The sequence below is a fragment of the Protomyctophum bolini genome (genome assembly GCF_963924005.1).
Source record: "Protomyctophum bolini genome assembly, chromosome: 16".
NCBI lineage: Eukaryota > Metazoa > Chordata > Actinopteri > Myctophiformes > Myctophidae > Protomyctophum > Protomyctophum bolini.
In genome coordinates, this window is record NC_137877.1 from 1,412,884 (window position 1) to 1,426,776 (window position 13,893).

Sequence of the window (13,893 nt, forward strand, 5' to 3'; positions counted from 1 at the left end):
AGGTGGTGGTGCAGTGGATGGTGTTCAGACATGTGTCACATTCTAATAACAGCCTGTTTTGGACACAGCCAGGTGGTGGTGCAGTGGATGGTGTTCAGACATGTGTCACATTCTAATAACAGCCTGTTTTGGACACAGCCAGGTGGTGGTGCAGTGGATGGTGTTCAGACATGTGTCACATATACAGTACGTCCAGTTTTTAGGTATTTGTTTTAATCTGTCTTTTTCTCTCTCTCTGTGTGTCTCTGTGTGTGTGTGTGTGTGTGTGTGTGTGTGTGTGTGTGTGTGTGTGTGTGTGTCTGTGTCTGTGTCTGTGTCTGTGCCTGTGCCTGTGCCTGTGCCTGTGCCTGTGCCTGTGCGTGTGCGTGTGCGTGTGCGTGTGCGTGTGCCTGTGCCTGTGCCTGTGCCTGTGTCTGTGTCTGTGTCTGTGTCTGTGTCTGTGTCTGTGTCTGTGTCTGTGTCTGTGTCTGTGTCTGTGTGTGTGTGTGTGTCTGTGTCTGTGTCTGTGTCTGTGTCTGTGTCTGTGTCTGTGTCTGTGTCTGTGTCTGTGTCTGTGTCTGTGTCTGTGTCTGTGTCTGTGTCTGTGTCTGTGTCTGTGTCTGTGTGTGTCTGTGTCTGTGTCTGTGTCTGTGTGTCTGTGTGTAGATGCTTGTTCCTGCCCAGCCTGGCGCCCCACAACAACTCTCCCTCCAACAACGCCACAACCTCCGGAGTGGCGGACGGTGCCGTGCTCAGCGGCATGGGGACAGGTAAGGACCAATCACTGGCCTCGTGGTTAGAGTGTCCCCCCCCCCCCCACCGGGACAACAGATCATTCTGGGGGTCCTTGACATGAAAAGGTTTTGTTCACCACTGATTCAGAGAAAAATCACACCCGTGTGAACTGAGTGGTGCAACTCCCCTCTCTCCCCCCTCTCCTCCCCTCCTCTCCTCTCTCTCTCTCTCTCTCTCTCTCTTATTAGCAGGCAACAGTGCAGCACTAATACTATCTCTCTTTTTCTGGCACAACAGCGCCCCTACTGGTACTCATAGTCATATACTGGTGCTCATAGGTAGGTTAACTTAACGTCACAGACATTGCTGTTCCTTGGAGTGGTTGCACCACTCAATAGAGAGTATTTGGAAGACATTTAGTAGAATGTGATCTCAGGTCTTCGTGGGCCAGAGGCTCCAACAGAAGACATTTAGTAGAATGTGATCTCAGGTCTTCGTGGGCCAGAGGCTCCAACAGAAGACATTTAGTAGAATGTGATCTCCGGTCTTCGTGGGCCAGAGGCTCCAACAGAAGACATCTAGTAGAATGTGATCTCAGGTCTTCGTGGGCCAGAGGCTCCAACAGAAGACATCTAGTAGAATGTGATCTCAGGTCTTCGTGGGCCAGAGGCTCCAACAGCCTGATTCACAGAGCTCTGGAGTCTGACGTCATTTAAACACGCTGATGCCACCGAGGGGCTGCTTTTTTTCACCTCCCCGTTCTGAATAGACTGTTCTTACATCGCCTAACTGTTCCAAAAATAAAGAAATGATCCCGGCGGTTTCACTCGTGTGGATTATTATGACGAATCAGCTGACTGTGAGACATCGCTCATGTTAACTGCTGCCGGATTAGTTACGTTTTCGCTCGAGGAAAGAACTCCATCAAAGACGACTGACTGACTATATCGTAAACGATACAGAGCCACCTCCGCGACAATAATATTGCAGAGACAGTTTCTTTCGTTTTTGGCTCAGCAATCCATCAGAGGTCCATCCTGGGCCGTGGCTCAGAGGTCCATCCTGGGGCTCAGAGGTCCATCCTGGGGCTCAGAGGTCCATCCTGGACCGTGGCTCAAAAGTTATACAAATAAAATGTGAAAGCCAAAAAAAAAAGAAAATAATGATATTCCGCAACACCTCCTGGCCGTGCCGCATAGTTCATAAATAATGGTTGAAAGTTATCATGGTGACATCATGGGTTGTTTTAACGCCACGGGCGTTTCACAGCGCTGACGTCAACGCTCCCCAACGCTCTCCTGCTGCTCTGCAACACATCCACTATTTATGAAAGGCTGCCTCTCTCTCTCTCTCTCTCTCTCTCTCCTCTGGGCTGGTTCATCCCTGCCTCCCTCGCCCCCGTACACCTCTCCCTCGCCCATAGCAACAGGAGGCTTATCGCCCTCAGACAGCCTGCTGCCCACACTGTGTGTACCGTCCCTACGTCCCTACGTCAGTACCCTCTGTCACCATCTCTCTGTTTCACTGTGTGTACCGTCCCTACGTCCGTACCCTCTGTCACCATCTCTCTGTTTCACTGTGTGTACCGTCCCTACGTCCCTACGTCAGTACCCTCTGTCACCATCTCTCTGTTTCACTGTGTGTACCGTCCCTACGTCCCTACGTCCGTACCCTCTGTCACCATCTCTCTGTTTCACTGTGTGTACCGTCCCTACGTCCCTACGTCCGTACCCTCTGTCACCATCTCTCTGTTTCACTGTGTGTACCGTCCCTAAGTCCCTACGTCAGTACCCTCTGTCACCATCTCTCTGTTTCACTGTGTGTACCGTCCCTACGTCCCTACGTCCGTACCCTCTGTCGCCATCTCTCTGTTTCACTGTGTGTACCGTCCCTACGTCCCTACGTCCGTACCCTCTGTCGCCATCTCTCTGTTTCACTGTGTGTACCGTCCCTACGTCCCTACGTCCCTACCCTCTGTCACCATCTCTCTGTTTCACTGTGTGTACCGTCCCTACGTCCCTACCCTCTGTCACCATCTCTCTGTTTCACTGTGTGTACCGTCCCTACGTCCCTACGTCCCTACCCTCTGTCACCATCTCTCTGTTTCACTGTGTGTACCGTCCCTACGTCCGTACCCTCTGTCACCATCTCTCTGTTTCACTGTGTGTACCGTCCCTACGTCCGTACCCTCTGTCACCATCTCTCTGTTTCACTGTGTGTAACGTCCCTACGTCCGTACCCTCTGTCACCATCTCTCTGTGTGTACCGTCCCTACGTCCCTACGTCCGTACCCTCTGTCACCATCTCTCTGTTTCACTGTGTGTACCGTCCCTACGTCCCTACGTCCCTACCCTCTGTCACCATCTCTCTGTTTCACTGTGTGTACCGTCCCTACGTCCCTACGTCCGTACCCTCTGTCACCATCTCTCTGTTTCACTGTGTGTACCGTCCCTACGTCCCTACGTCCGTACCCTCTGTCGCCATCTCTCTGTTTCACTGTGTGTACCGTCCCTACGTCCCTACGTCCGTACCCTCTGTCGCCATCTCTCTGTTTCACTGTGTGTACCGTCCCTACGTCCCTACGTCCGTACCCTCTGTCACCATCTCTCTGTTTCACTGTGTGTACCGTCCCTACGTCCCTACGTCAGTACCCTCTGTCACCATCTCTCTGTTTCACTGTGTGTACCGTCCCTACGTCCCTACCCTCTGTCACCATCTCTCTGTTTCACTGTGTGTACCGTCCCTACGTCCCTACGTCCGTACCCTCTGTCACCATCTCTCTGTGTGTACCGTCCCTACGTCCCTACGTCCGTACCCTCTGTCACCATCTCTCTGTTTCACTGTGTGTACCGTCCCTACGTCCCTACGTCCGTACCCTCTGTCGCCATCTCTCTGTTTCACTGTGTGTACCGTCCCTACGTCCCTACGTCCGTACCCTCTGTCACCATCTCTCTGTTTCACTGTGTGTACCGTCCCTACGTCCCTACGTCAGTACCCTCTGTCACCATCTCTCTGTTTCACTGTGTGTACCGTCCCTACGTCCCTACGTCCGTACCCTCTGTCACCATCTCTCTGTTTCACTGTGTGTACCGTCCCTACGTCCCTACGTCCGTACCCTCTGTTACCATCTCACTGTGTGTACCGTCCCTACGTCCCTACCCTCTGTCACCATCTCTCTGTTTCACTGTGTGTACCGTCCCTACGTCCCTACGTCCGTACCCTCTGTTACCATCTCACTGTGTGTACCGTCCCTACGTCAGTACCCTCTGTCACCATCTCTCTGTTTCACTGTGTGTACCGTCCCTACGTCCCTACGTCAGTACCCTCTGTTACCATCTCACTGTGTGTACCGTCCCTACGTCAGTACCCTCTGTCACCATCTCTCTGTTTCACTGTGTGTACCGTCCCTACGTCCCTACGTCAGTACCCTCTGTCACCATCTCTCTGTTTCACTGTGTGTACCGTCCCTACGTCCCTACGTCAGTACCCTCTGTCACCATCTCTCTGTTTCACTGTGTGTACCGTCCCTACGTCCCTACGTCAGTACCCTCTGTCACCATCTCTCTGTTTCACTGTGTGTACCGTCCCTACGTCAGTACCCTCTGTCACCATCTCTCTGTTTCACTGTGTGTACCGTCCCTACGTCCCTACGTCCGTACCCTCTGTCACCATCTCTCAGCTCAACTCTATTCAATTCAATTCAAAGGAGCTTTATTGGCGTGAGAAAACATACATTGCCGGAGCAAAAGTGGAACAAAAGAATCAAGATAAAAACGATACAATAAACATGTAAACAGAGCTGTGTTACATTAACACAATAATCATCATTAGGAAGATTTCTTTTTTTAAACAAGATTTTTTTTACAAAAATATTTAGATTTTCATTATCGTGAGAACGATGGCTTCCATTTTCGCATTGCAACTTTTATGGACTAGAAAGCCTGCAGTTTCTTTTAGCTTGTATTGCTCATCGATGATGTCACTGGAGGACGGTTTCTGAACTGCCCACAGCCCTCCTATGAGACACAGACCGAGTAGAAAGAAATGCGCCGTTTTTTCATGATTATTAGTGAGGACCTATTATATGAAGATAGGTTGAAAAGTGGTGAAGTGGTCCTTTAAGAGCTATTTCAAAGGTTTTCAACTGATCTGAGATCTGCTCTTGGGCTTCATTCTTTGTAGGTTTTCTATAAAGATCCCCAACATGTGTTTTCCATGTATCACCATTTTGAATGGATTGTTGTTGTTTTTATGTTTCTTGGTAAATAAGAATTTATTTGATCCAAGAAACTCTTCAATTAATTCTAGTTGGTTTTGTAAATATTGATCTTTTTTTTTGTTCTCAGTGTTTTTTTTATATTGCTATATTGCACAGTAACTAAGGTTCTGACTGTCTGGATTCCTGTGTTTTTGGTTGGAGATATTTCTTAGTGTTTTCCTAATGGATTTACAGTCTAAATCAAACCACCTTTCCCCTGTTTGTTTTCTTTTGTTGTTTTGTTTTGCATTTTAAGTTTGAGGATCAAATATGTGGTTAATGTGTGCCAGACAGCACTCTACACCTTCAGTATTCTGAGGGTAAAGGTCATTACACACTGGCGAATTGGCGACGCGATATATTCGTGCGAATAATTCGCATTTTAAAAAAACAAACAATTGAAGTCCATGCAAGCTTCCACATCAGTGACGAATGTGCGAAAATGTGCTTCTGTTAATACGTATGTGGCTACGCAGCGAGCTAAACATAGCTTCTGTTAACAAAGCAGCCGAGACAGGAGCTGAACTTGACACATCTCTGTGAAAGTATCATGTATTTCTGTTATTTACAGTTTTGTTTGTTTTATTTTTTTCCAGTTTTAGTTTAGAGGACTATGTTTATTTTCTCATTTTCGGTTGCCAGTCATGGCTGCCAGTTCCCACCTGATGTCGTGTGTGAGTTCAGACTGATCCAGACCGTACTGAATAACTGCCAGCTTGCATAATGTCTTGAGGCTAGGACTGAAGTCTAAGACATACAGGTCACCTCGTCTGTTGTATGCTCCAAAGAGGATGACACGATCTCCCAGCATGCAACAGCACATATTCTTCATCACATGTAGGCGTTTCCCCTTGGGCTCAACCTTCTTCCAGGAGAAGGTCTCTGGGTTGAATGTCCACAGATCATTGAAGTAATGGTCATTTTTGTTATAATTACTGCCACCAAATATGTACAGCTCTCCATTGTAGGTAAAGGCTGAAGGTTCCCAGTATCCTCCAAGAGGATGTGTAGAAGGTGTGTTCATACAGACGTTGGTCTCTGTGTCAAACACTCTGATGGTGTTGTGGTGCTGACCCCTCCCATAGCCCCCAAATACAAACATCTTTGTCCCAATGATGGTGGCAGAGTGACGGTATTCAACAGGAGGTGGAGTTCCTCTGGTGTTGATTAAAGTCCAGACCATTGTGGTGGTGTCCAACTTGTAGATGTCATTAGTGTATTTAGTCTGGGTCAATCCTCCATGGATAAACATGACCTTCCCCAACACACAGGCTGAGTGGTGGGCCCTCCCCTCTGGAACGGTCCCATAAACCTGTGGTTTGAACCATGTGTGGGCGTCGACATCAAATGCATGAAGGACATTGCAGGTATTATAACCTTGGTTAGTCCACCCTCCCCAGAGGTAGACAGTGTCTTCAATCAGCACAGCTGTGTGGCCCTGGCGCCTGGAGGGAACCTCAAGGTGAGGTTCTCCTGTTCCAGGGGTACCTGGGGTCAACTTCCTCCAACATAAAGACGCTGTATTGAAGACGTGTACTTCAATGTGATCCATCTGCTTCACATTGAAGTCTCCTCCAAAGCAGTAGATCTGGTGTCCGACCACCACAGCAGCAGCCTGGTCCTTCCTATGTTCTCCTTCCAGATGTATCGTCCAGTGAAACATTTCACACAGCAGCTCCACCGTCAATGAGCGTTGACAAACTTACGGACTGACTCAGGCTTCCTCGTTGCAAGTCACTGTGAACTGATGTTTAGTGTATCGGACAATTATTTATAAAGAACAATGAATATGGTTGTGATGTCATTGCATGATTACATCAGTGGGAGGAGTCTACATCAATCTGATTAGCCAATTGGCAACCTATATTTTGTAATCCAGAACTCGAACATTGCGCACAAGTAGGCCATGTATGGCCTGCTTGTGCGCAAGCAGAGCGCCATGAAGTGCGCTCACCACTGCTGGTACGACTGCTGCTCTGAGTCCTAAAGCTCTCTGCTGTCGGTCTGGGTACGACTGCTGCTCTGAGTCCTAAAGCTCTCTGCTGTCTGTCTGGGTACGACTGCTGCTCTGAGTCCTAAAGCTCTCTGCTGTCGGTCTGGGTACGACTGCTGCTCTGAGTCCTAGAGCTCTCTGCTGTCTGTCTGGGTACGACTGCTGCTCTGAGTCCTAGAGCTCTCTGCTGTCTGTCTGGGTACGACTGCTGCTCTGAGTCCTAAAGCTCTCTGCTGTCTGTCTGGGTACGACTGCTGCTCTGAGTCCTAGAGCTCTCTGCTGTCTGTCTGGGTACGACTGCTGCTCTGAGTCCTAAAGCTCTCTGCTGTCTGTCTGGGTACGACTGCTGCTCTGAGTCCTAGAGCTCTCTGCTGTCTGTCTGGGTACGACTGCTGCTCTGAGTCCTAAAGCTCTCTGCTGTCGGTCTGGGTACGACTGCTGCTCTGAGTCCTAGAGCTCTCTGCTGTCTGTCTGGGTACGACTGCTGCTCTGAGTCCTAAAGCTCTCTGCTGTCGGTCTGGGTACGACTGCTGCTCTGAGTCCTAGAGCTCTCTGCTGTCGGTCTGGGTACGACTGCTGCTCTGAGTCCTAGAGCTCTCTGCTGTCTGTCTGGGTACGACTGCTGCTCTGAGTCCTAGAGCTCTCTGCTGTCTGTCTGGGTACGACTGCTGCTCTGAGTCCTAAAGCTCTCTGCTGTCTGTCTGGGTACGACTGCTGCTCTGAGTCCTAGAGCTCTCTGCTGTCTGTCTGGGTACGACTGCTGCTCTGAGTCCTAAAGCTATCTGCTGTCTGTCTGGGTACGACTGCTGCTCTGAGTCCTAAAGCTCTCTGCTGTCTGTCTGGGTACGACTGCTGCTCTGAGCGCCGTTGGCGCTGCTCAGTGGCGACTCGGGCTCTAGTGCTGCTGCTGCATTGAGCGCTTTTAATTGTTTTTTACTGTTTTTATCGTTGTATGTCCTTGCATTATTGCGAACGCAGTAAAGCGAAACACAGGGCTTTTCTCTTCTGGGGAGCAACGAAAGCTAGCGCTGTCTCTCTTTCAGTAACATTGTTGTGAGGAGAGCTAGCTCTTTGAGTTAGCCAGGGGGCTAGGCTAACCCCTCAGGAACAGACTGCCTGCCTGGGAACTACTATTCTTGGAGCCATGGCAGCACTGTGGACGCTGCTTGTGTTGTTCTTGGTCTTTGGGGAACTCCTGTACACGAGTGGGTTTGAAGCACTTCCCACAAACACGGCAGTGCTCCGTGCCGACACGAGAGAGGCCCTGCTTAGTGCTCTGCATGTCCTGGTCTGGATGGTTCTCAGTTCGCTGTGGGCGGGTCCTGCTGCTCCTCGGACCACGTCGGCATAGGACAGTCCGCCTGGCTGCTGCTGCTGCTGTGGAGGTGGTGGTACGAGGTCCTGGGTCTGGGTGCAGACTGGTTTTCATCCATATGACTGATGTTTTCCTGACGTCTGTGCTGTGGTGGTGGTTGTAGGTGCTGCTGCCTGGGCCTGGGTTGGAAGGCTCTCCTCGGCATGCTGTTCTCTCTGGTCTGGTCTCTCTGTTGTTTGAGTGTTCAAGACTCCCATGTTGCTCCTCCTGTTGGGTGTTGATCGTCGATTTAGTGTGACATCTTTCAGTGTCTTGGTAAACAGTGAAACTGCTTCTTTGTGGAGGTGAACCGGATCTTAAAGATAGTCTACCGTTATATAGGGGTAGTGGGCAACGTGGACATTTGGCCACATTTCACAGTCTCTGGAGATGCTGACATTCACTTTCTGTATCATCTGTGGGTGCAAATCCTTCCTTGGTAGCAGGGTGGACATCACTATCTTAGAGTTAGGGAAGGTGTGACATGCCTTCTCGGCGACAGCTCTCTCCTGTTGCGCTCTAAGGTCATTCGTACCTGTTTGGATTAGGATATGGCTTGGGGATCCAAGGCGAGTCTCAGATAGCATATCCATTGTTTGGACACCGGAACTTTACCACATTGTGCCTGCGTGGGGAAAAGCCTTTTCTCATCCATGAATTTTCCATTTGAATCGATTTAGTATCACAATGTCTACTCTTGCAGTCTGGTCTGATGGAGCCCATCAGATGTTAGCTGTTAGCATCCACTGTTAGCCCTCAAAGTCCACAGTTAGCTGGTTAAAGTTTCAACTTTTACTTAATTCTTCTCAATTCAAAATGACAATAAGTACAAATCTAGGAGCTCATGTAGAACATGTCTCCCCTCTCTCTCTCTCTCTCTCTCTCTCTCTCTCGCCCCCTCCTCCCCTCCGTGAGAACGTGCACATCTTTCAATGTAGGCCTTCAGCAAATGTTTTTAACTCAAATCACTGAATATTTGGGGAGGAAATCTTCAGTGAATCCCTGCTATGAGTCTGGTCCTACCTGGTCTGGTCCTACCTGGTCTGGTCCTACCAGTTCTGGCCCTACCAGGTCTGGTCCCTACCAGGTCTGGTCCCTACCAGGTCTGGTCCCTACCAGGTCTGGTCCCTACCAGGTCTGGTCCTACCAGGTCTGGTCCTACCAGGTCTGACCCTACCAACCAGGCTAGATCTAGGAGACATTTCGTAGAATGTGGGCGTCCCTGCCTTGATGCTATACTCTCTCTCTCTCTCTCTCTCTCCTCACAGGGGAGCGCTTGTTTCCTCCCCCGTCGGGCCTGAGCTACTCCCTGTGGTTCTGCGTGGAGCGCTTCAGCGGCTCGGCGCCGCCGCAGCGAGCGCACCCGGTCCGCCTGCTGACGGTGGTGCGGCGCGCCACGTCCTCCGAGCAGCACTACGTCTGTCTGTCCGTCAGCCTGGCGGCCAAGGACCGCTGTCTGACCGTCAGCACCAAGGAGGAGCTGCTCCAGGCCACAGGTAAGGACCGGTTCTATCTCCTACAGGCCACAGGTAAGGACCGGTTCTGTCTCCTACAGGCTACAGGTAAGGACCGGTTCTGTCTCCTACAGGCTACAGGTAAGGACCGGTTCTGTCCTACAGGCTACAGGTAAGGACCGGTTCTGTCTCCTACAGGCTACAGGTAAGGACCGGTTCTGACTGACCGTCAGCACCAAGGAGGAGCTGCTACAGGCTACAGGTAAGGACCGGTTCTGTCCTACAGGCTACAGGTAAGGACCGGTTCTGTCTCCTACAGGCTACAGGTAAGGACCGGTTCTGTCTCCTACAGGCTACAGGTAAGGACCGGTTCTGTCTACAGGCTACAGGTAAGGACCGGTTCTGTCCTACAGGCTACAGGTAAGGACCGGTTCTGTCTGCTCCAGGCCACAGGTAAGGACCGGTTCTGTCTGACCGTCAGCACCAAGGAGGAGCTGCTCCAGGCCACAGGTAAGGACCGGTTCTGTCTGACCGTCAGCACCAAGGAGGAGCTGCTACAGGCTACAGGTAAGGACCGGTTCTGTCCTACAGGCTACAGGTAAGGACCGGTTCTGTCTCCTACAGGCTACAGGTAAGGACCGGTTCTGTCCTACAGGCTACAGGTAAGGACCGGTTCTGTCCCTACAGGCTACAGGTAAGGACCGGTTCTGTCTGACCGTCAGCACCAAGGAGGAGCTGCTACAGGCTACAGGTAAGGACCGGTTCTGACCCTACAGGCTACAGGTAAGGACCGGTTCTGTCCTACAGGCTACAGGTAAGGACCGGTTCTGACCCTACAGGCTACAGGTAAGGACCGGTTCTGTCTCCTACAGGCTACAGGTAAGGACCGGTTCTGACCCTACAGGCCACAGGTAAGGACCGGGTTCTGTCTCCTACAGGCTACAGGTAAGGACCGGTTCTGTCCTACAGGCTACAGGTAAGGACCGGTTCTGTCCTACAGGCTACAGGTAAGGACCGGTTCTGTCCTACAGGCTACAGGTAAGGACCGGTTCTGTCTACAGGCTACAGGTAAGGACCGGTTCTGTCTGACGGTCAGCACCAAGGACGAGCTCCTACAGGCTACAGGTAAGGACCGGTTCTGTCCTACAGGCTACAGGTAAGGACCGGTTCTGTCTACAGGCTACAGGTAAGGACCGGTTCTGTCTGACGGTCAGCACCAAGGACGAGCTCCTACAGGCTACAGGTAAGGACCGGTTCTGGGTCAGTACCAAGGAGGAGCTGCTACAGGCGCACTGTGAGTTAGACCGCGCACGCACGCACACACACACGCACGCACACACACACACACACACCACACACCACACACACCACACACACACACACACACACCAGGGTTGATATGGACACACCAGGGTTGATATGGACACACCAGGGTTGATATGGACAGCAACATTTTGGATTTGACTTTTAGTCATATTTATTATAGTCTCTTGAATAGTTTCTATTTAGTTTCCGTGCGGACGCGTCGCATGCTTTGTAAATCGGGGCTATTTCCTTTTTAATATATTTTTTTCCCCACGATTTTGTAACCCATTTTTCACCCCTGTGTCAATCATCTAATGTGATCCTGGGCTCTACACACCCTCCACCAACCTAGTCCCCATATATGGGGGACAAGGGGAGACCAACCTAGTCCCCATATATGGGGGACAAGGGGAGACCAACCTAGTCCCCATATATGGGGGACAAGGGGAGACCAACCTAGTCCCCATATATGGGGGACACGGGGAGAGCAACCTAGTCCCCATATATGGGGGACAAGGGGAGAGCAACCTAGTCCCCATATATGGGGGACAAGGGGAGAGCAACGGACTTGAACTCATGCTTCCTTCATGCCTGAGTGTCCAAGTTGCTCCTTTACACCTGACAGGGGGGAGTTTCCCTGGTTGGACGTAGCGCGTGGAAGGAACACGTTATTCCAACCAGTTCCTTTCCCCTCCATCAGGTGCCCCGGCTGGCCAGGGGGAGGCAGTATAGAGACCAGGATCACTGCATGTTCTTTGTGAGGGTACAAGGGACTAAATTCTTTTCGCTCCTATGCGACCAAAATGTGGAACGCCCTACCAACAGTCATTAAGACATGTGAATCCCTTGGCTCCTTCAAAACTGCTCTCAAAGGGCACCTACGGATGGCTGCAATTCGAAACTGGCCTCTGTAAAAGCTGAATTTGTATCTGGATTGTACTATGTTTTTGTATGGACGTGGTGTTGGGTGCCTGCACATATGCACACATGGCATCAACGCATGGTGTTGTGTGCAGGCGCCCTACACTCTGTCTTTGTACTATGGATTGTACTATGTTTTTGTATGGACGTGGTGTTGGGTGCCTGCACATATGCACACATGGCATCAACGCATGGTGTTGTGTGCAGGCGCCCTACACTCTGTCTTTCGTTTTCTTTTCTTTTATCCCCCTGTTCCCCTCACTGTATATATACTTTTTTTCCCTTTTCGCTTCCTATATGATGAATTCCTGTTCTGTTCTTTAACTACATAGAAGTGTCTATTTGTTTGTCTCTAAATGTTTTGATGAATTGAACAATGTGGACCCTGTTGTAAACAAGTGTAAGGCTTAATTGGGTCGTCCACTCACAGTTAACAGTCTTTGTATTGAGTTTGTGCTTGAAATGTACTGTAATTCTGCAAACTGTTAATAAAGATTTCAATCAATCAATCAATCAAACCTACCCTAGGGGACACGGGGAGAACATGCAAACTTTCGGGGCTATTTCCTCCGCACGACACACCGCCATATGCCACGCCATGCCACAGGGGTATGGGGGGTGGTATATGATAAACTAAGAAGCAAGTTCTCCCTTCGCTCACTTTATTCCGTCCCAGGATTAGCAACCCTGCATAATTCAGCAGCCATGCCGCACCTCTCTCTCTGTCTCTCTCTGTCTCTCTCTGTCTCTCTCTCTCTCTCTCTGTCTCTCTGTCTCTCTCTGTCTCTCTCTCTCTCTCTGAATCTCTGTCTCTCTCTCTCTCTCTCTGTCTCTCTCTGTCTCTCTCTGTCTCTCTGTCTCTCTCTCTCTCTCTCTCTCTCTCTCTGCTCGCTTAAATTATTGAGTTGAAAAACATCCTGTGTGTTCATTCTGTATTCCCTTTAAAACCCCTTTCAGGGCGGGAACCCCTTTTAGTGTTTTAACCAATTCTGACCTGAGATCAGATTCTATAAACGTCTTCTACATCCTGACAGTTGTCAGTTCCCGCCCCAAAATGGTTTAAGCATGATGCTATACTTTATCTATTGAAAAATAACAGATCTACAAGCTCGTAAGCGCGGGACCAAGTGCCGCGCTACGAGCTTGTACATCTGCTCTTTAAAAAAATAAAATTGAAAATGTGTCTCAAATCTTTTAATATATTATTTCAGGGCCGAACGTTTTTAACTCAAACTTTTTGTAAGAATCCTCGGGTCTTAACCCATTCTGACCTGAGATCAGATTCATAAGAGGTTTCCACTGGACACACACTGGTCTGATTAACCCATTCTGACCTGAGATCAGATTTTAAAAAAATGTCAGTCGTTCTTCGATTTTTCAAAAATAGCAGACCTACAAGCTCGTAGCGCGCCACTCGGTGGCGCGCTATGAGCTTGTAGATCTGCTATTTTTAAATAGCTAAAGCATAACATAATGCTAACACCAAAAGGGGTCCCCGTCTAGAATGGGTTAAATGAGTTAAATGAGTTAAAATTCACAGGCCCCGAACATGAAGCGTCACTCCAGTCGATGTGTAGGCTGTATGAGACTGTTGTGTGTTCTTGTGGGGGGGGGGGGGGGGGGGGGGTGTTTGTTTAGTTTAATTTAGTTAAGTCCAGTCCAGTTAAGCTCAGCTGGCGTCAGTCTGTAATCGTTCCAGATCAAATCGGACACAACGACCCACAAACACTTTGCTTTATTTATGCCATGTGATCTATCAAAGGACACACACACACACGCACACACTCACGCACGCACGCACGCACGCACACACACACACACACACACACACACACACACACACACACACACATGCCTTCAACATGAAGGCATGAAAGAACACAATTGTAGGATA

The 13,893-nt window shown here is 49.9% G+C and overlaps 1 protein-coding gene across 3 annotated transcripts in view; it reads left to right on the forward strand.

Annotated features, from left to right (window-relative positions):
• Positions 1-13,893, forward strand: part of wdfy3 (WD repeat and FYVE domain containing 3) — a 150,981-nt gene that overhangs the window by 68,572 nt on the left and 68,516 nt on the right. For all 3 annotated transcript variants that reach the window (XM_080786636.1, XM_080786635.1, XM_080786637.1), the window contains 2 exons: positions 646-749; positions 9,588-9,815. In XM_080786636.1, the coding sequence (XP_080642762.1) occupies positions 646-749; positions 9,588-9,815 (332 nt within the window). The remainder of the gene's footprint in view (positions 1-645; positions 750-9,587; positions 9,816-13,893) is intronic.